The following is a 22,947-nucleotide window of genomic DNA, read 5'->3' as shown; positions in this document are numbered from 1 at the left end:
ATGGGGAATACATGTAAATCCATGGCTAATTCATTTCAATGTATGACAAAAACCACTGCAATGTTGTAAAGTAATTAGCCTCCAACTAATAAAAATAAATGGGAAAAAAAAAAAGAAAACTCTCCCTCCTTCCATCTCCTCATCTCTGATCTTCCTTACACCTTCAATTTTCCTGTCTTAACTGCTATGTTCTACAGGGTTCTGTGTCAGCATCTCATTTCACTTTGAGACTTTAAACTCCTAGAGCATGGAATCTAACTATTTTATTTGGTCCTGGTTCTTAGAACACCACTGGGCATATGGTGAAAAAAGGTGAAGAAATAAGAGTGCGAAATAATGGGTTGAATCCATGCCAGGCTTTAACATCTCTGGCAGTTCTACTCTGTTGTCTCCAGAGGAGACCATTTCGTCAAACCTCTACCACCTGTTCCAGTCCCAGGTAAGAGCACTGGAAATAACATAGCTCAAAAGGCACGTCATGTCATCACTCAGTTAAGGTTTCCAGAGAGAAGCTGAAGTCATGGAATGACTGACAGAGACAGATTAACAAAGAAGTAATTATCATTTAGGGTAATCAGAGCCCTATTGGGGAGAAGTTCAGAGGCCTATAGGCACACAAATTAGGATCAGCTAATTGACATTTTAGAGAATCAGGAAAGTCTTTTTGGAGAAGATGTCATCTAAACTTGTAAATAAGTAGTAGTGAAAAGTTAGAAGAAGAATTAAAACAGAGAATCAGACAGAATGAACAGGTAAAACTTTCAAAGGTAAAAGAGCATGGCAAACATAAAGGTCATTATGTATGGCTGCTGTTTAGAGGAGAAAGTGGAAAGCCAAAAAGAGGTAAGCCTGTAGAAACAGAGATAATGATAATGCAGGGTGTCAGGAACAGAAGGAGGAACAGGCTTGGACTGGAGTCTGGTTTTGGATGTGTTTCATTTCAGGTATTTGAGAGACATCCAAGTATAGCTGTTTAGTAGCTATGGGTATGGAGGTCTAGTAGGTATCTCAGTGAACATCACCTAGTCTGGTGGAGTCCTGACTCCTTCCCCTTTTTCATCCCATCCCAATATCCAAACATTATCAAGTCTGATTATTTTCCCTCCTAAATATCCTTTAATATATCCATTGCTCCCATTTCCATTTCTCATGCCCTAGTCCTCTATTTTATGCCTAGATTAGCCACAAAACCTTGTAAATGATTCCTCTATTTTGACTCATGCATTCCACCCAATATATTACCAACTGCTTTTTAAAAATTTATCTTTTTATTGAAGTATAATTGATTTACAATGTTGTATTGGTTTCAGGTGTGTAGCAAAGTGATTTAGATATATACATATACATATATATATATTCTTTTTATACTATTTTCCTTTCTGCATTTTTAAAATTTATATTTTATATTGGAGCATAGCTGATTAGCAATTTTTTATTCATTTCAGGTACACAGCAAAGTGATTCATTTATACATACACATGTATCTATTCTTTTTCAAATTATTTTCCCATTTAGGTTATTATAGAATATTGAGCAGAGTTCCCTGTGGTATACAGTAGGTCCTTGTTGGATAACTATTTTGAAAATAGTAGTGTGTACATGTCAGTACCAAACTCTCAATCTATCCCTTCCCTCCACCATTTTCCCCTGGTAACTGTAAGTTTGTTCTTTAAATCTGTGAGGCTGTTTCTGTTTTGTAAATAAGTTAATTAGTATCATTGTTTTTAGATTTCACATATAAATGGCATCATATGATATTTGTCTTTTTCTAACTTACTACACTTCACATGATAATCTCAGGTGCATCTATGATGCTAGAAATGATGTTATTTCATTCTTTTTAATGGCTGAGTAATATTCCATTGTATATATGGCTCATTATAAGATATTGAATATGGTTCCCTGTGCTATGCAGTAAAGTCTCTTTATCTATTCTATATATTAATAGCTTGCATCTGCTAATCCCAAACTCCCAACTATTCCCCTCACTTTGTCAACCACAAATCTCTTCTCTGTCTGAGTCTGTTTCTGTGTTGTAGGTAGGTTCTTTTGTGTCATATTTTAGACTGCACATATAAGTGATATATGGTATTCATCTTTCTCTTTTTTACTAACTTCACTTATTATGATAATCTCTAGGTCCATCCATGTTGCTGTAAATGACATTATTTCATTCTTTTTATGGTTAAGTAGTATTCCATTGTGTATACATACACATCTTCTTTATCCATTCATCTGCTGATGGGCATTTAGGTGGCTTCCAAGATTTGGCTATTGTAAATAGTGCTGCTATGAACAATGAGATACATGTATCTCCTCAAATTAGCATTTTCTCCAGATATATGTCCATGAGTAGAATTGTTGGATCATATGGTAATTCCATTTATACTTTTTTTTAAAGGAACCTTCATACTGTTTTCCATAGTGGCTGCACCAATTTACATTTGCACCAACAGTGTAGGAGAGTTCCTTTTCCCCCACATCCTTTCCTGCATTTACTAATTGTATTTCTCTAATATTAGTAATGTTGAACATTTTCTTTTTTTTTTTTTTGTTTTCAAAGTGTACCTGTGCCTATTGGCCACTTACATATCATTTTTGGAGAAATGTCTATTTAGGTCTTCTGCCCATATTTTGATTGGATTATTTGTTCTTTAGATATTAAGTTGTCTGAGCTGTTTCTGTAACTTGGAAATTAATCCCTTACCAGTTGCATTGTTCACAAATATTTTATTCCATGCTGTAGGTTGTCTTTTTGTTTTGTTTATGGTTTCCTTTGCTGTGCAAAAGCTTTTAAGTTTAATTAGGTCCCACTTGTTTATTTTTATTTCCATAACATTAGGAGATGGAGTCAAAAAGTACTGCTGCAATTTATGTTAGAGAGTGTTCTGCCTATCTTTTACTCTAGGAGTTTTCAGTATACATTCTTACATTTAGTTCTTTAACTCACTGTGAGTTTATTTTTTAGTATGGTGTTAGAGAATGTTCTAATTTCATTCTTTTACATGTAGTTGTCCAGTTTTCCCAGCACTGCTTATTGAAAAGACTGTCTTTTCTCCATTGTCTTCCCTCCTTTGTAATAGACTAACTGCCCATAAGTGTATGGGTTTATTTCTGGGCTTTCCATTCTGTATCATTGGTCTGTGTCTGTTTTTGTGCCAATATCATACTGTTTTGATTACTATTAGTTTTATAGTATAGTCTGAAATCAAGGTGTCTAATTCTTCCAGCTCCATTTCTTTCTCAAGATTATTTTGGCCATTCAGAGTCTTTTGTGTTTCCATACCAAATTTTAAAAAAAAAAAATTTGTTCTAGTTCTATTTTTAAAAAATGCCATTGGTAATTTGATAGGTATTGCATTGAATCTGTAGATTGTTTTGGGTAATATAGTCATTTAGACAACATTTATTCTTCCAATCTAAGAACACAGTATATCCTTCCATCTGTTCATGTCAACCTTGATTTCTTTCATCAGAATCTTGTAGTTTTTGTAGTACAGGTCTTTTTCCTTCTTAGGTAGGTTTATGTGTGTGTTAGTTGCTCACTCGTGTCTGACTCTTTGTGACCCCATGGACTGTAGCCTGCCAGGCTCCTCTGTCCACAAAATTCTCTAGGCAAAGCATACTGGAGTGGGCTGGAGTGGGAAAAGCATACTGGAGTGGGAAAAGCATACTCCAGGGGCTATTCCTGACTCAGGGAATGAACCTGGGTCTTCCACATTGTGGGCAGATTCTTTACCATCTAAGCCACCAGGGAAGTCTTGGTAGGTTTATTCCTAGGTATTTATTATTTTTGGTATAATGGTAAATGGGATTATTTCCTTAATTTCTCTTCCTGATATTTGTTGTTAGTGTATACAAATGCAAGAGATGTCTGTGTATTAATTTTGTATCCTGCAAATTTACAGAAATCATTGATGAGCTCTAGTAGCTTTCTGCTAGCATCTTTAGGATTTTCTATGTACAGTATCATGTCATCTGCAAACAGGGACAATTTTACTTCTCTTTTTTCCAATTTGGATTCCTTTTCTTTTTCTTCTCTGTCATGACTAGGTCTTAACAAAAAAAAATGTTCAATAAAAATGGTTAGAGTGGGCATCCTTGTCTTGTTCCAGATCTTAGAGGAAATGCTTTCAACTTTTAACAACTGAATATGATGCTAGCGTTTGTCATAGATGGCCTTTTTTATGTCGAAATATGTGCCCTCTATGCCCACTTTCCGGAGAGTTTCTATATAAATGGATATTGAATTTTGTCAAAAGCTTTTTCTGCATCTACTGAGATGATCATATGATTTTATTCTTCAATTTGTTAATGTGGTATATCACACTGATTGATTTGTAGATATTGAAAGCCCTAGGATAAATCCCACTTGATCATGGTGCGTCGTCCTTTTAATGGACTGCTAGAATTAGTTTGCTAGCATTTTGCTGAGGATTTTTGCACCTATGGTCAGCAGTGATATTGGCCTGTAATTTTATTCTTTTGCAGTACTTTTGTCTAGTTTTGGTATAGGGTGATGGTAGCCTCATAGAATGGGTTCAAAAGTATTCATTCCTCTGCAATTTTTTGGAGTAGTTTCAAAAAGATAGGTGTTAACTAGTCTCTAAATGTTTGATAGAATCCACCTGTGAAGTCACATGGACCTGGACTTTTGTGTGTTGGGAGGTATTAAATTACTGATTTAACTTCAATACTGATAATCGGTGAGATCATATTTTTTTAATTTCTTTCTGACTCAGTCTTGGGAGATTGTATCTTTCAAAGAATATGCCCATTGCTTCTGGGTTGTACTTTTTATTGGCATACAGTTGCTCGTAGTAGTCCCCTCTAGTCCTTTGTATTTCTGTGGTGTTGGTTGTAATGTCTACTTTTCTTTTGTGATTTGATTCATTTGGGGTCTCTTGCTTTTTTTTCTTGATGAATCTGGCTAAAGATATATCAAGTTTTCTTTAGTAGCATATTGTTGAGCCTCCATGTGTGTTTTTTTGCAGTTTTTTCCATTAGAGTAATCTTCATAAAAGCAAAAACAAGTCTGTTTTGATCATAAATTTATTTTTGTATCTGATACACGATAAGAGTTCAATAATTCTTTTTAAAAAATACATAGTCTTTTCACTCCTATGTTTCTGATAAACATACATTTAAAACCCACTTGGAATCTTTCTTTCTCCTCCCCAAATATGTGTCTAATGACTAACTAACTGCACTTTACCCACCTTTATTGCTCTGCCATCAGTGCTGCCAATTGCTGAAATTCACTATTTCTATAGCCTCTAGGCATTTCATTCTCTTCTAAAACAAAACTCCCTCAGCCTCACCACTTCAGGATGTAGTGTCTCCATTTTTCAGCATTGGTACTTGGTAGAGTAGATGATATCAGATTTTTAAAAGAAAAATCACCAATGCCCTCAAACTCCACAAGTAATATTGAGAGCTTCTCTAAAGCTGGCTCACAACAAATCCTGATCACCAGCACCTAATCTGAAACACTTTCCTACAATGGGACTTACTCTTTGCTGATTAATTTCTTAGTCATTTTTTATCATCCTTTCTATGTTGTTCTTTTACCTATAAAATACATTCTGAAGCCCTTCTCTCTCCCCATATTTACTACCAAGGACCAATGTCCATTTTATAGTGCTTATAAATCTCTAGACATTGACAAATAGATGCTACCATACCATAAAAGCTGGCTTTTGTGGAGGGGGTGCTCCCGGATATGGGGGCACGCTTGGATACAAGGAAGGAGCACCAGGCAACTCGGGAGCTGTGGGAGGTGAGCCTTCACGGGGGGGTTCCTTCTCTTGGTTGCCTGTGCCTAACACCATTTGCCTAGTGGGCTCACTTTTAGGGCATACAACAATCCCATACTTAAGACAGAGTTCCTTCATATCTCTTAGTCTGAAGAAAATTTGGACATAGGGGATCTCTGTCCATTTCCCTTGTCTTTTGCAGAATAATTCTAGCTGCAGGATGGTATTGTAATTTAAACTCCCATCCTCAGGCCAGTGTTCCTTGTCCCCCAGTGGATACCGTGGCCACGCAGTGGCACAAAAGAATTTTAAGTGACTTCTCCTTAGAGTTAGAGGATCAAACAGCTTCCAGTTATCAAGGATGCATCTCAAGGGTGTCTGCCAGGAAGTGGATTGGTTATTTCCCATCTGAAAGACTGCCGGGACCAGCCGGCAAAGAGAACAAGTCCCGACCGCAACAGCACGGAAGCCTGAGAAAAAAGCCGATAGTAAAGAATGGGGTCGAGAGGACTGAATGCTCTTTAGGCAAGTCAGTGATTTTATTGAGTAAAACAGCTACCTTTATACTAGTACAAGCAGAAAACATAGTTCATAAAAATGCCATCTGGTTTTTGTCACATCAATACAATTCTTTGTCTTAAGTGATTGCAGAAGCTTACATTCTTTTTTTAACATTCCAAGATAAACTACTAAGTGAAGGTCACTACTATGTTTTTCTCAAGGAAGAACAAAGGAGACCCAGCAAATGTTTTACTACTTTATCATGGGGTGGCGGGACAGGGAATGGCCTCTTTCAAGGCTTTCCCAGGGCCTTTTTGGGCCTTGAGCAGGCCGGCTCCCCACAAAAGACAGTCATGACAGGGAGGAAAAGGAAAAGAAAAAAGAACTAATAGGCTTTCTGAAGCTTATCCTACCCAGTACTGTTGCAACCTGAGAGCCAGGCGTCCCCAGGTCAGGGTGCAGATCCCCAGGCAGGCTGAGGCATGACAGCCTCCTAGAGATTGAATCCCTGGGCAGGTCGAGGCATGACGGCCTCCCGAGAATTGGGTCCCTGGGCAGGTCGAGGCGTGACGACCTCCTGGGACCCCTGGGACTGGCGGATCCCCAAGCAGGTTGAGGCGTGACAACCTTTCGAGGACCAGATCCCTAGGCAGGTCAAGGCGTGATGACCTCCTGGGACCCCCGGGCTGGAGTTTGGGCATCCCCAAGGTCTCCAGCGTGACCAGTGCTGGGTAGAATTAAGGGGTTGTAATCTTAACTCATTGCTGGTTTGTCCACCATGGATGGGAATAGATACCATGATGTAAGCTCATCCTACCTAGTACTGTTGCAACCTGAGAGCCAGGCGTCCCTGGGTCAGGGTGCAGATCCCCAGGCAGGCTGAGGTGTGACAGCCTCCTAGAGATCGAATCCCCAGGCAGGTCGAGGCATGACGGCCTCCCGAGAATTGGGTCCCTGGGCAGGTCGAGGCGTGATGACCTCCTGGGACCCCTGGGACTGGCGGATCCCCGAGCAGGTTGAGGCATGACAACCTTTCAAGGACCAGATCCCTAGGCAGGTCAAGGCGTGATGACCTCCTGGGACCCCCGGACTGGAGTTTGGGCGTCCCCAAGGTCTCCAGCGTGACCAGTGCTAGGTAGGATTAAGGGGTTGGATATTATACAGTACTTCCCTCCCAAGGCCAGCTATTTTCTGGTTGTCCCTCTAGAAGATTGTAGAGGCAACATTGTGGGCCCGGATGGGGCTGAGGAAAGGAGCATGAAACAGGAGGGAAGGAGGCAGAGCACAACCTTTGAAAGAATGACATAGCACAAGGGCATAACATAAACCGATTAAAATCAATTGGGTCCAAGATGACAAGTCAAATTCAAGTAAACCTTAATCCCCAATCTGTAAGCCAAAAGACACACCCAGAGGTGGCAGGACAGTTCTAAGTCACTGTCAAAAGACAGAGGAGTGGGTGGTTCCCCAATGGCTGGGATGATCTTCCCACTCATTAGCATATGAATTCACCCCGCTTGCAAAACTTAGCCAGGCCACATTCCATGGCCCCTACCCTGTAGAATGGGTGCTTCTCTCTGAATCTTAACAAATCTACCTCTTACCTATTGCTTTGTCTCTCACTGAATTTTTGCAATGAGACATCAGAGCCTGAGCTTCATTAGGTCCTGAAGCCAGGCATCCTGGGTTTTGGTCGGGCTCAAGTCCCGGGAGAGAGAGCTGAAGGACAGGAGGAAAAAGCAGTGGGAAAAACGTGCCAAGGAATCCCCTTCATAGCCTGCTGGAAAATTTGCTAGATATCTGACCTGTGCTCAGTTTTCATTGGCCTGATTCTTGGCACAAAGAAGAGTAAGGACAGAAGAACCCCCACCGGCTTGGGTAACAGCTACTGGGGCTCAGCAGATAGTGCCTTTGGGACATACTGAGGAGTAGCCTCTCCAGAGTCCCTCAGTTGTGCCCACTGCCACCCACCTGTTCTCAGGGGGTTCAAGGAGACAAGAAACAGAGATTATAAAGGAATTAAGATTTTGTTAGGCATATGTCCCTCCAGCCACAGGAGCGAGGACCTCCTACCTTAACCGGAGGTCTTCGGGAATCTGAGACTGAGCCGCGTGAGCTTTTTGCCAAGTTTGTTTTTCTGTCCCGATTTCCAGCACAATGGGCCTCTTGTCACTTCCCTGCGCGTGGGTTTTCTTCACGTTCCACTTCTACCACGGGAGCTTCGCTGAGTTGGGCTCCTGCTGTGCTTGGCCTCTTCCGCGCGGTGGTTGTTTCAGCCAGGTTAAACCCGAGTCACGGCACCATAGATGTCAGGCGAGTGTATGCTCCTCGGTTTTTGTCTCGTCACAACAAAGATTTGGAGTGACGGACATTAAAGCCCCCTCGGCATGTCACAGCTCTCGGGTCTTGGACAGACCGTGTTATAGCTCTTAGACAAATCAGTGTTACAGCTCAGTGTTACAGCTCTATTTTATTTAGAAGATAGCAGGAAAATCCATCTTCGAGGCGTGAGGGCATGTCGACCCAAAGACGCAAAGAGAAGAGCACCCCAGGGCGCGGGAGAGAGAGAGCACGAGCTAGCTTTGGCTCCTCTTTTTATATTTTTTTTCCCCCGGGCCTGCCCTATGTAAATTGGGCCAGCCAGGAGTGTTGTTTGTTTTACCTGAGGTTCTCACTCCGGTCCTCGGACCTTCCTTTGTTCTATTTTCGTGGGCTTTTCCCTTCCAGGTCTTTTAGCCACCGCCATTCTGGACTCCTTTTCCCTATTCTAATAACCAAACAGATGGCTGTTAAATATTGATTCAATTTTTTTAACAGACACAGGCCTATTCAGATAATTTATTTCCTCTCATGTAAGCTTAATAGTTTATTGTCTTCCAAGGAATTGATATATTTTATCTAGGCTATCAAATGTGAGAGCAAACAGTTTTTCATAGTACTCTTTTTTCAATCCTCAATGTCTATAGAATTCATATCCATAACCCCTATTTTATTTCTGATATTAGTAATTTGTATCTTCCCTCTTTTCACAGTCTGAATTATTAGTTCTGTTGATATTTCTAAAGAATCGTGTTATATATACTTTTACTGATTTTTTTTCTGTTGATTTCCTGTTTTCAATTTTATTGGTTTTTTAGTTCTTATTTCTTTTCTCTTGCTTATTTGGATTTTATTCTCTCATTTCCTCAGATGGATACTTAGATTATTGTTCTCATCTAATTATTCTTTTGTTATGTATGCATTCAATGTAAATTTCCCTCTAAGCATGGCTTTCACTGTAGCCCACAAATTTTGGTAAGTTATATAATCATATGTTTCTTATTTTATTTTATTGTGTTGACAGTTATATATCCTTGACTCTTATATTTGAGACTGTACTAGAAATTGCAACATATATTCTACAAAATCAATAGAATCTTTGACTTTCCTCTCAAATACCTCAAGGAACTGAGGGTCCTTTAAATCCATTTGGTTGCACACTCCAGCCTAAATGCAATTGCCATCATGTATTTTAAACCCCACTGTTTTATACATTTACTTATATTTTTTCATATATTTATTCATTTGTTGCTCATCATCTTTTCCTGCATCTCTGATTATTCATTGGTGATATTTCCTCCTCCTGAAAAAAACATGCCTTAGTAGTTCCTTCAATGTGCATTTCCAGGTAACAAATTCTGTTACTGTGCTTTTGCAATTATGTTTTTCTTCCACCATAATTCTGGAAGGATATTTTTAACTCTGTATAGCATCCAACTTTATCAGTTATTTTCTGTCAGTAGGTTTAATACTCCATCCTGTTGCCTTCTGGCTTCCATCAGCACTGTTAAGGTCATCATTCTCTCTGATTATTATTTGAAGATAAACCCTCTTTCTTAGACAGTCCTCAGAATGGGAGAAAGTAACAGCAAATGAAAAACTGACAAAGAATTAGTCTCCAAAATATACAAGCAGCTCATGTAGCTCAATACCTGAAAAATGAACAATCCAATCAAAAAAAGTGGGCAAAAGACCTAAACAGACATTTCTCCAAAGAAGACATACAGATGGCTAATAAACATATGAAAAGATGCTCAACATCACTCATTATTAGAGAAATGCAAATCAAAACCACAATGAAGTATCATCTCACATTGGTCAGAATGGCCATCATCAAAAAAGTCTATAAACAATAAATGCTGGAGAGGGTGTGGAGAAAAGGGAATGCTCTTACACTGCTGGCAGGAATGCAAACTGGGACAGCCTCTATGGAGAACAGTGTAGAGATTCCTTAAAAAACTGGGAATAGAACTGCCATACCACCCAGTAATCCCACTGCTGGGCATATACCCCAAGGAAACCAGAATTAAAAGAGACACATGTACCCCAGTGTTCAATGCAGCACTATTTACAATAGCTGGGACATGGAAGCAACTAGATGTCCACTGACAGATAAATGGATAAGGAAGTTGTGGTATGTGTACACAATAAAATATTACTCAGCTATTAAAAAGAATGCATTTGAGTCAGTTTTAATGAGGTGGATGAACCTGGAGCCTATTATACAGAGTGAAGTAAGTCAGAAAGAGAATGACAAATACTGTATATAACACATATATATGGAATTTTGAAAAACAGTACCAATGATCCTACATGCAGGCCAGCAAGGGAGACATAGATATAAAAAACAAACTTTTGAACTCTGTAGGAGAAAGTGAGGGTGGGATGATTTGAGAGAATAGCACTGAAACATGTACATTACCATATGTAAAACAGATGACCAGTGCAAGTTCGATGCATGAAGCAGGGCATCCAAAGTAGGTGCTCTGGGACAACCCAGGATAGGGTGGGGAGAAAGGTGGGAAGGGGGTTCAGAATTGTGGGGGACACCTATATACCTGTGGCTGACTCATGTTGATGTATGGCAAAAGCCATCACAATATTGTAATCATTCTCCAATTAAAATACATTAATTTGTAAAAATCTCCTTTCCTCTAAATGCTTTGCTTTTCCTATTGTATTTTCTACAGTTTCACTGTGATATGTTTGATTGTGAATTTCCTTTATTTGTCTTCTGAGGTATATGCCAAGGTATCCTAAATGTTATCTTTAATTTGTAATGGAAGTGTTTCACTTGCTTCAAATTTATTTACCTCTTCCATCAGATATTATTTCACTATCTATTAAATTCCTTGAGACGTCAAAGAATTTGTCTTAAAAATTTATCTAGCTATTTTAGATAACTCAGTTGGAAAAGTTGTTCTCTTTGGTAATTAATTTACGTTTTGGCTGTGCTGGGTCCTTATTGCTGTGCGCAGGCTTTCTCTAGTTTCAGTAAGTGGGGGCTACTTTAGTTGCAGTGTGCACATGCACACTGCATATATCTCATCCATATCCAGTCTTCACTTCCTTTGCATATATACCCAGGGCTTCTCACTGTGGTGGCTTCTATTATTGTGGATCACAGCCCCTAGGGCACATGGGTTTTAGTAGCTGCAGCACATGGGCTCAGTAGCTGTGGTTTGTGGGCTCTAAGCACAGGTGCAGATGTTGTGGTGTACAGGCTTAGTTGCTCTGTGGCATACGGGAGCTTCTTGGACCAGGGATCAAACCAGTGTTCCCTGCATTGCAAGGTGGATTCCTAACCACTGTCCACCAGAGAAGCCCAGAAAAGTTGTTTTTTGAATTACTGAGTCTGCCATTAAATTTAGATTCAAATTTTAGTGACACTGGGGAAGATGGAAAGCATAAAATCAAAATGACTTTAAGATGAGATGACAATTATATATTTCAATAAAGACAAAATGAAGGCAAAATCTAAGGGAGAGCTGGTAGGGGATTAAAAAGAATTGAGATTTAGGAGAGACTGAAAAGGATAATTTGAAAGGACATGAAACTACATTCACATTAGGAGGAAGAAGGATGCATAGGATTATAATAGTGACATTCAGTAGGACAGGAAATACAAGAAGAGAGGAAACCTGAATTATGTGTGAAGTTGAAACATCTGAAATCTCATCTCATATAATGTCTCAAAGACAGTGGGGTTAAAAACATAACATTGAGAAAACAATGAATATAAGAGAATTTGGTTCTACAGACACACATTAAGGTGGCATCAGTAGATAAAGAGAATTTGATTATACATATATAGTTTATAATCTAAAATAGACATATATAACGATATTAACTAGTGTCAGAGGAAGAGTGAGAAGTGGGTGACAAGTATAAATCAGCTAAGAAGTGCATTTTATTTATTGAGATAAATTAACATATAACCTTGCATAAGTCTAAGGTATACAATGTGCTGATATGATACATTTTTATATTGCCAGATGACCAAGATAGAGTTAGCTAACACCTCTATTACATCACACTACCATTTCTTTATTGTGGTGAGAACTAATACAAAGTCCCTTGGCAACTTTGAAGTGTATAATACAGTATATTGTTTATAATCACTATGTGTGCTATGTGCTATGCTTAGTCGCTCAGTCGTGTCCAACTCTTTGCGATCCCATGGACTGTAGCCCATCAGGCTCCTCTGTCCATGGGGATTCTCCAGGCAAAAATACTGGAGTGGGTTGCCATGCCCTCTTCCAGGGGATCTTCCCAACCTAGGGATCAAACCCAGGTCTCCTGCACTGTAGGCAGATTCTTTACTATCTGAGCCATCAGGGAAGCCTAGATTTCTAGGACTTAATTATCTACTGATGGCACATTTGTACCTTTAAACAGTATCTCCCTAATACCTACACCTTCCAACCCCTAGTAACCACCATACTACTCTGTTTTACAAGTTTGGCTTAGATTCCAAATATAAGTGATATTATACAGAATCTCTCCTTTTTGGTCTGTCTTATCTCACTCAGCATAATGCACTCAAGGTCCATTCATGTTGTCACACACAAATGGCAGGATTGCCCTCTTTCTCGTGTATAAAATTCCACTGTGGATCTGTGTCTCTGTACACATGTGTGCCTGCTGTGTAGCATATCCTTTATCCACTAAGCCATGGACTGACACTTAGGCTGTTTCCATATCTTGGTTATTGTGAATAACGATGCAGTAACCATGGGGGTGCATATATCTCTTCAATATCCTGTCTTCACTTCCTTTACATATATACCCAGGAGTGGAACTGCTGGGTAATATTGTGATCCTATTTTCCATTTTTGAGGAAACTCTACAATCCCTTCCATAGTGGCTAAACCAACTTAAATTCTCAGCAACAGTACACAAGGGTTCCCTTTTTTCCACATCTTCTCTAGCATTTATTATTTGTAGACTATATGATGATGGCCATTATGATTGGCTTGAAGTGATACCTCATTATGGTTTTGATTTACATTTCCCTAACAATTAACAATGTTGAGTGATTTCATGTGCCTGATCATCATCTATGTGTCTTCTATGGAGAAACATTTATTCCTTGCCTATTTTTTCCTAATATTATTTTACTGTAGCTATCCAATTTTCCCAGCACCACTTATTGGAATTATCTTTTTTCCATTGTTTTCTCACCTCTTTTGTCATAGATTATTGACCATAATTGTGTAGGTTTATTTCTGGGCTCTGAATTCTGTTAAATTGATCTATGTGTTTCCTTTTATGCCAATGCCATGCTGTTTTGATTAATGTAGCCTTGTTGTATAGTCTGAATAGGGAACGTGATACAGTCAGCTATACTTTTTCCTCCAGTCAGCTTTGGCAATTGAGTCTTTTGTGGTTCCAAAAAAATTTTTAGAATCATTTTGTCCTACTTTTGTGAAAGTGTCCTGGGTATTTTGATAGTGATTGTATTAAATCTATAGATTGCTTTGGGTAATATGGCGATTTTTAACAACATTAATCCTTCTAATCAAGGAACACAGGATATCTTTCCATTCCTTTTTACCATTTTCATATTCTTTAATCAGGGTTTATAATTTTCAGAATATAGGTATTTCACCTTCTTCGTTAAGTTTATCCCCTGGTATTTTATTCTTTTTACTGTGAATATAAGTGGAATTGTTCCCTGAATTTTTTTTTCTGATAGTTCATTATTACTGAATACAAAAGCAACTAATATCTCTAAATTAATCACAGTATTCTGCATATTAACATGCCACAGGCTAACTGAGTGTCTTTTCTTCCCACAGCCATGGACACAGCAGAGTCTATGCCCAATGAACCCCTGTTTAGAGGCAAAAATAGACAAGATCTCCAAGAGATGCTCAGAAAATAGAACTGGCAGTTGAGTACTAGTTGTCAAAGCTGCAGGAACACCTGGGTGTGACTTCCGCTCATGCCTTACAAACACCTAGAAGAAAAAGACCTCAAGAAATTGAAATGCCAGGTGCAACATTCCTGGGAGAAAAGGGCCCTGGAGAAACTGCTTAACCTATCACACTCAAATACTCTTTCAGAGTTACAGGAGTCTTGCGTGGAATCATTAAAGGCAGAAGGAGGCAGAACAGGCTCTGCAGGAACAAAGAAAAATGCTGTCAGAACGGAGGCAACAACAGGAAGAGGCAGTGAAGAAAAAGGAAGCAGAGCTGAGGCAAACAATGGAGATCCCCAAAGAGTTCAAGCCATCTCCTGAAAAGCCCCTAAGAGAAGTCATGGAAGATATGCAGAGACAACTCAACCTCATGCAAGGGGCATTTTCTCACAGGAAAAATCTTTCAGATAGAGAATTGGTGAGACATGCATCTGGAGGACTAGCCCTACAGGGAATTTACAAAACCAGTGACCAAAGGTGTCTTATACAGAAGAAAGAAGAGCTACTCTGTGTCCCCAAGGAGTTTGTACTGCGTGGCCCTAATCAGGGTACACGGGTGGAAGTGAAGGAATTTACATCTTCTCAAGAAGAATCCATGTTCACTCAGACTGTAGAGAAGCTGGGCTTCAGTGTAACTGCCTTAGCAAAGCGTGGAGGTTGGGGAATGAGACTGGAAGCTGGTATGGATCAGAGCATGCATTCAGAATCCAAGAAAATACAACAGTCACATTCTAAACACTCATATTTCTGCTCAACCAAGTTCATCTGTATCCCACTGGCCTCCTGCATCTTTCCCATTGACCAACTCCAACTATCCAATGCTGCTCTCCAGGGTTTAAAATACATTGAAGACCTTCTGAGTCAGTCAGAAGACCCAGACAAACTACTGCTGCTGAGGCATAGGACTGAAGCCTTCTTCCAGAGGGTTGGCTCTCATGCTAACCAGGTCCCTCTGCACCTGGGAGGAATCTACTGGTGGAAATCCATTTCAGAGGGTTTCCAAAAAGAGCAGCTGGCAGAAGTGAAACAGCAAGCAGCAGAGGCCCTGGATATTTACATAAGGGGCAGTTACAGGGGTTTTGGAGTGAACACTGGTACAGATTTGGATGTGTCAGATTCTCATTCGAAAAAAGCCTCTCAGAGAACAACCTTCCAAAATCTCCAAACCAAAGTCCAATTTTCTGTGGCCCAGACAGGTGGCCCACCAGAAGCAAATGGATTTTTGGACTGGAAAGCTGGTCTACTTGCCAATAATCAAACCTGGTGTGTCATTGACCGTGGACCTCAGCTGGTACCTGTTTGGGACATTGTCCTCTCTAGCCACAGAAGTGATTTTAGGGATCCTCTTAAAGTAGCTAACTGCCTGAAAGACAACTATACTATTCTGACTGAACTTACCGCCCAGACACAGGAGGGAGAATTACTGAGTATTGAGAGGGAGGCTAGGATTTTCCTAGAGGATGTGAAATCCTGGAAAGTTTTTGATCCTGAAGAACAACTTAGAAGGCTGATAAATTTCATGCAAAGATTGAGTCAAAAAACTGAAAGTTATACCATTTGGACTAATATATGCCTCAAAGACTGGGGTCTGCAGAATTTTCTGGTAAACACTGTTAACTTTTGCAAAAAATCTTCCAATGATGGAACTAAATTTATTAAATCTCAGTTGAGCAGTCTTTTGGATCCTCACATCTATACAGTAACAACCTTTCCTCAGGCTCATTCCATTATGCAGTGGATATTTCAGTCAGAACCAAGGGAAGACAATGTCCATATCACCCAATTTTCTGAGTTAATTGAAATATTTTAAAAAACACAGAATGACCTTAGGGAAGTAAAGGCCAACTCTGAATCCACAGAGTTGGTGGAGAAAGCTCAAAGAAAGCTGACTTATGAAGTCAGCTTGTCTCTTCGCTCCTTCTTGAAATACCTCCAAGAAATGGGGAAGCCAGATACACACATCTTGCTACTTTTGATAGCATCTGGTGCAGGATATCATGTAGTTCACAATATATTTCAGGATCTCCTGGGGCATGATGAGTTAGACGTCCTATTGGATAAAATGCAAATTGCACAAAATAAATACCAAGAGCTCAAAAATATTTGCAACTACAGGGCTCAGGCATTCCTGGTGCTCACAGGTCTGACAACAACAGTGGGCATCAAAGCTGTTTCTCCAGAGGAGAAAACACAATGGTTGGCATTGATAAAACATCACATGGGACAATCTTTGACTAAAGAAGTTGTATATGTCCTCACCAAACCTGAAGATCATGATTGGGAAAACCTAGAAAAAGACTTGAGACTGCTCATTGATGGGAATTATGAGGCTATTGTCTCTTCATTGCCAGTGGAGGAGGTGAGAAAACAATTGCAAAGTGTCTTCCATGAAAAGAAAGAGCGCAATGAACCACAAGATAATGAAAATAAAAAGGAGAAAGTCACAGAAAATGGAGCCTTGCAAGACTTACTCCAGCGTCTAGGCCTAGAACATTACTACCCAAGAAAAATGAGCAGAGCTAACATCCAACTGATCCATAAGACTTCTGTGTACAACACCCAGCCCTGCTCTGAAAGAGAACTTGCCTTCTATTTCCTACAGAAGTTATTGATGCTGGATTATGGGCTGAGATACCTGATCATCAAACATGAAGAATACACAGAGAACCAAGTCTATTCAAGCACCTCAAATCAAGAAAAGGAGGCTTTTGATCCATATGAAGATCTACTTGAAGAAAGTGTTAGTCCTACTAAGCCTTCAGCAGCCACTAATGTCAGACTGCATGTTCACCCTATGGATATTCAGATGGAAATTCTTCACTGTGCAGATGATTTTGCCAGACAATATATTTTGGACAAACTTTCCATTTGTCAGTCTGCACTCCCTCTTCTCATACATAATCCTTGCAATGCTCAAATTGAATTCTCTCTCTGGTCTCTCAAATTCGAAGGAGCTGGCAGCAAGCAGGGAAATCAATAAAAGGGGAGAAGGACAATTATAAGAATCACCGGATGTGTCATGTTTCTGTCCCCGTTGTGTCCTTTATTAGAGTTGGAAATGGTTTCTCTGCCTCCAAATCTCAGATCATGAACTGTCTTCTCAGTGAACGCAAACATGATGTCTTTTTTCACCGACACTGCAAAGGCAGCAGCAGAGACTGTCTCTTGATGGGAGGAGTGGTGGAAGTCGCCTGGTTCTGTCCTGGGGGGGAAGAGCAGGACAGATTTGACAACTGCTTGACCTTTACCAATCTTCATGGAGATGCAAAGGAACATGAGAAGCAACTCACCTTTTTGCAGGAAGTCTCTTCCATAATTGTGGTCCTCATGTCAACTTCTGATGACAATAAAGGAAACCAAAAAATAGTCCGTGACATGTGTCGGTCAACAAAACCTTTAATCTTTTTGCTTGATGATAAAGGAAAAGTCACAGTCGATAAATCTGGCTCAAGAGTGAGAATTGGGATCAGGAACAGAAATGAGGCAGAATTAATAGGGGAGCTCACAACTACAATTGGACGTTTGCTGAAGCTCTCTAACAGTGCACTCAGCTTGGAGAACTGTGCCCAAGTTGCTCGCAAGCAAGGAATGCTTATTGATGAAGACCAGAGAGATTGTAAGGAAGCCAAAGAAAAGGCAGAGGCTCTAATGACCGTATTGAGAGAAATGGAAATACATCAGGTCAAGGAAAACTTACTACCTCTTCAGGGAAAACTGTGGCAACATTGGTGTAAAAAGGACAAAGAACTCTATCATCTGAGAGAAAAGGGGAATCGCAGCATTGAACAACACAAAAGTGAAACTGAGACAGAGAAACAAATGACAAGACGTGAACAGATGAGAAAAACCTTTCCTCTCAATGCTTTAATGCATTTTGTCCTTAAAATTCTCCAAAATCATTCAGAAACTCACACCAAACTCTACTTCCTCCAATGGCTGAATGTAGCTTTGGACAACCTGACTGCAGGACACTTGGAAAATTTAAATGAGAAGAAAAAGGCATTGGTTCAAAAACAAAAGCAAGAGGCCACAAAGAGTAGCTCTCTGAAAGACTGGCAAAAGAGGATAGAAGCTATTTCCAGAGAGATTAATGACTGTACCTTGGGAATTGAGCACATTCTTAGAGAAGCTGGCCAGATCTATGAAGCTCTGGAAGAAACTTCACCCATGAAAGATACCCTATTTCTCTCCCTTCCCCACATAGCTGCAGATCTGATGATATCTGGTGTTCCCATTGAGCTGATGGATGGGGATGTTTCATATGTGCCCCTAAGGTGGGTGGCAGCTGTTTTTGACAAGCTCTCTGAGAAACTTGGAGACAAGCGGCTCTTTGTTCTCTCTGTCCTTGGCCTCAAGAGTTCAGGGGAGTCCACCCTGCTGAATGCCCTTTTTGGGCTGCAGTTCACTGTCAGTGCTGGGAGGTGTACTTGGGGGGCCTACATGCAGCTTCTGAAAGTGGAGGAGACATTCACGGAGGAACTTGGCTTTGACTTTGTGCTTGTTGTGGACACAGAGGGACTTCGAGCCCCAGAACTCAGCAACAAGTCCCAGAATCATGACAATGAGTTGGCAACCTTTGTCATCGGACTTGGAAACTTGACTCTGATCAATATTATGGGGGGAAATCCATCAGAAATGCAAGACATTCTACAAATAGTTGTCCAAGCTTTCCTGAGGATGAAACAAGTAAAAATCTCTCCCAGTTGCCCCTTTGTCCATCACAATGTGGGGGAGGTTACAGCTAAAGACCAAACTATGGAAGGAAGAAGGCAGCTAGAGCAGAGATTGGACCAAATGGCAGCAATAGCAGCTGAAGAAGAGCAGTGCTCTGATGTAAACTGCTTTAGTGATGTCATTAAGTTTGATGCCAATACCCACGTCTACTACTTTGCTCACCTCTGGGATGGCAATCCCCCAATGGCCCCTCCCAATCCTCGCTACAGCCACAATGTTCAGGAACTAAAAAGCAGAATTCTTGTGACTGCCCAACAGGAATCTAGGGGAAGCATCATGAAGCTATCAGATGTAAAATTCCGAGTTTAAGATTTGTGGAGAGCCCTACTGAATGAGAACTTTATTTTCAGCTTCAGGAACACTCAAGTCATGGCTATGAGCAAACTGGAAACCATATATAACTACTGGACATGGGAGCTGAGGCGTCATGTGCAGAAATTACAGGACCAGCTGATCAACCAGATTCAGAATGGAAAAATCCAGACACTTGAAACATATAACTTGGAGGCTCCAGTTACACAGATATATAAAGCCATCAAGCAAAAACTTGAAAAATATTTTAATGAAGACCCAGATAGTGAAGTACTGGTTCAGTGGAAAGGAAATTTCGAAAATAAACTAATAACCCTTAAAGAGGCACTAATTTTAGATGACCAAAGAAAAGTCAAAGAACTTTTTAGTTTCAAAAAAAAAAATCAAGAAAAACTGGATAACAAAAAGTCAGGTTATGAAAAGGAATTATTGGAAAAAAGCCAGAATTTGGCTTTATTGCTAAAGGGCACCCAACTGAGTGAGGAAGAGCTCCATGAGAAATTCAACCCATTTTGGGAAAAATGGGTCTCTGATGCGTCCTCAAGTCTCCCTCCAGCCAAAGAGCCTGCAATTGAAGTGGAATCTGAAGACATCCTTTTTGATTATTTCAAAAAGGAAAAAGACATGGCAATCAAACTGAAGAACTATTCTGGAGAAGAGTTTGAAATCAACTATGACAAACATGTTAAGATGAACAGGAATTATTGGGGACTCTCAACAATGAAAATAGATGCCCAGGATATACACTCCATAAATATGACTACTGACTGCATTATTTCAAAAGTTAATGAAACTATTAATAAAATATCTCAGCAAAAGCATGATTACAATCAAATTTATTTCTATGAAATCCTGAGAATAATAGAAGAGGAGGTGAAGTCTGCACACACTCAGAAAAGATACACGTTTACAAGAAGATATGAAATAGACTTATCATTGTGTTTATTCCAAAGAGCATCAGTAAAGTTTAAGGAGATGCACAAGGCATTCAAGAGGACAAATGATCCTGTAAACTATCTGCAAAGCAAGAAAGATGATTTCTTCATGATCTTTAAGATCTCTTATCAAGGAGCAACTTCAGTTTAAACACTTTTTGATTTTCTGTGGAACAAACTAACACCTGCTGTCTCCAGCACCATAAGGAAAAACATGGCCCTCAAAATTGCTGGGGACATTCGAACCACCTGCCGGGCATTCAATGAAAACAGAGCTAACCTGGAGAAACACATTCTCATCTCTCTGGCAGAAGAGGAAAATTTTGATAACTACTGGCAGTGCCTTCATCATCCAAAATCATTCTTTAAGAACTACATTGAAAACATGTTAAAACATATTTTTCTGACACAGGAAGTAGAAAAATAAAGACTTTTCTACAAATCAGTTTATATGACATCAAGAATGCCATCCTCTCAGCTATACATGCATCTACAGCAATAGCTAAAGATAAAAGGAGCACAGTGTCTGGGTGGTTATATTTGTTCTGTGATCACCTGGGGAGTAATTTGATCTTCCCATGAAAAGACTTGATAAGCATTGAACACCAGGAGATAAAAGATATCAAGTTTATCAAAGAGGCCATGAGTAAAGCTTTGGATCCTGAAATGAAGAAGGTAGAACAGAACTGTTTGTCTAGACTTGTAGAAGAAATGATTCCTGAAATCCAGAAAATGCTCTCTGAACATCTCTGTGGCTGCTAGAAATAGTGTCCCTTCTGTAAAGCAATTTGTGCGAACACAATCCCTACCCATGAAGGAGACCACAGTGTTCCCTTCCACCATCCAGAGGCTCTCGGTGGATGGTGGTGGTATCAAACAGACCAGTTTGTCATTGATTACTATACTAGTCTGTTGGCAAGTGATTCTTTTTTGGTTTTCAAAGATGGCAGGAGAATCCCATATAAAACCTATCGAGGAGCAGGAGGGGAATATGCCACATGGAGCATCACCCCAGACACATCCACCCAGCCATACTGGAAATGGTTTGTCTGTCACTTCAGATCAAAGCTAAAAGAAAAATATCACAAAAGATTTATCAATAAATGTGAAATTCCTGACGCCTGGAAGAAAATCACAAAGCAGGATGTGCTTGATGACTTGAAAAAAAATTAATACTCAATGATCAGATAAGAGTTCCAGTATCTAAACAAAGAAGGCACATCACCAGAACAAGCCTAAAATACCACCCACTCAGAATGAAAACCTTCCTTATATAAATTTTTTTCAAATGAAACATCTAAAACTAAATCAATCATACCAGGAGTTAAAGATTTCTTGAGTAAGAACCTTATTTTTCTTTGCTTCAATTCCTTCTTCTTTAAAAACAGAACAGATAACATGTCAGTGTATGACAAAAACCACTACAATATTGTAAAGTAATTAACCTCCAACTAATAAAAATAAATGGAAAAAAAAAAACAGATAACTGATATATATGCTGCTGCTGCTGCTAAGTCACTTCAGTTGTGTCTGACTGTGCGACCCCATAGACGGCAGCCCACCAGACTTGGGATTCTCCAGGCAAGAACACTGGAGTGGGTTGCCATTTCCTTCTTCAATGCATGAAAGTGAAAAGTGAAAGTGAAGCCGCTCAGTCGTGTCCAACTCTTTGTGACCTCATGGACTGCAGCCTACCACACTCCTCCATCCATGGGATTTTCCAGGCAAGAGTACTTGAGTGGGTTGCCATTGACTTCTCCTGATATATATAAGTACATGATAAAATCGAATAAAGTCCATTTAATATACCAACTGCATATTTTATATTATTATTCTGAATGTTTTTATTTTTAAATATGTAATGTTATATAAAGCTTCAAGAAAGTCATTTTCACAGAGGGAAATTAAAACCATTGTAGACTGCTACAAAATCTATAGAATAACTATACAAATATTATCATCAATAGAGTTATTGACTGAAGTTACAAATTCTTTTCATTTCTAAGTGTATTTTTTTCACTCTATGAAATTGTGAGGAAGAGTTATTAACGCTTGAATGCAAAAATATTCATAGGAAATTCAAGATTTCCAATTCTCAAATATAATGCCATTTAGAACTATTCTATTATAGGAATTTGAAAAAAAAAAAAAAAAACAGAAACTTGGCCAAGATAGAGCCTGCATCAATTTGGGAAACAATGTTATATGAAAAATAGAAATTAAACAACTTTTTGTAATTTAATCATTTTTCTCTTCTTCCTGGGCACTTTGGCACTTGCCTGTGCATGTTTTTTTAAAAAGGTAAAGAAAAAATTCACAGGAGTTTAGGTATTCATGGCCTAGAGCACTGTACAAGTCTGAGAAGGACCCGTTTATGGAACAAGATTTATGACCAGAGAAAAAGGGCCATTTTAATCAAGGCTGTGGACCAGGTCGGGGCTTCCCTCCTAGCTCAGTCAGTAAAGAG

General features: G+C 39.5%; 1 protein-coding gene and 1 long non-coding RNA gene across 2 annotated transcripts in view; one reads left to right on the top strand and one right to left on the bottom strand.

Annotated features, from left to right (window-relative positions):
• LOC110127352 (uncharacterized) overlaps positions 1–22,947 on the bottom strand; it is a 50,582-nt gene that overhangs the window by 5,950 nt on the left and 21,685 nt on the right. The window lies entirely within an intron of this gene.
• Positions 14,338–22,293, top strand: LOC110127347 (interferon-induced very large GTPase 1-like). The gene is given in 6 exon segments (XM_070464170.1): positions 14,338–14,455; positions 14,458–14,534; positions 14,536–14,675; positions 14,677–17,435; positions 17,438–20,860; positions 20,863–22,293. Coding segments are annotated over 6 exon segments (7,266 nt in total). The 5' UTR covers positions 14,338–14,379; the 3' UTR covers positions 21,654–22,293.

Source organism: Odocoileus virginianus, unplaced genomic scaffold, assembly GCF_023699985.2.
Source record: "Odocoileus virginianus isolate 20LAN1187 ecotype Illinois unplaced genomic scaffold, Ovbor_1.2 Unplaced_Contig_20, whole genome shotgun sequence".
NCBI lineage: Eukaryota > Metazoa > Chordata > Mammalia > Artiodactyla > Cervidae > Odocoileus > Odocoileus virginianus.
Note: the sequence above shows the minus strand (reverse complement) of the source record. Positions and strands in the feature narration are given on the sequence as shown.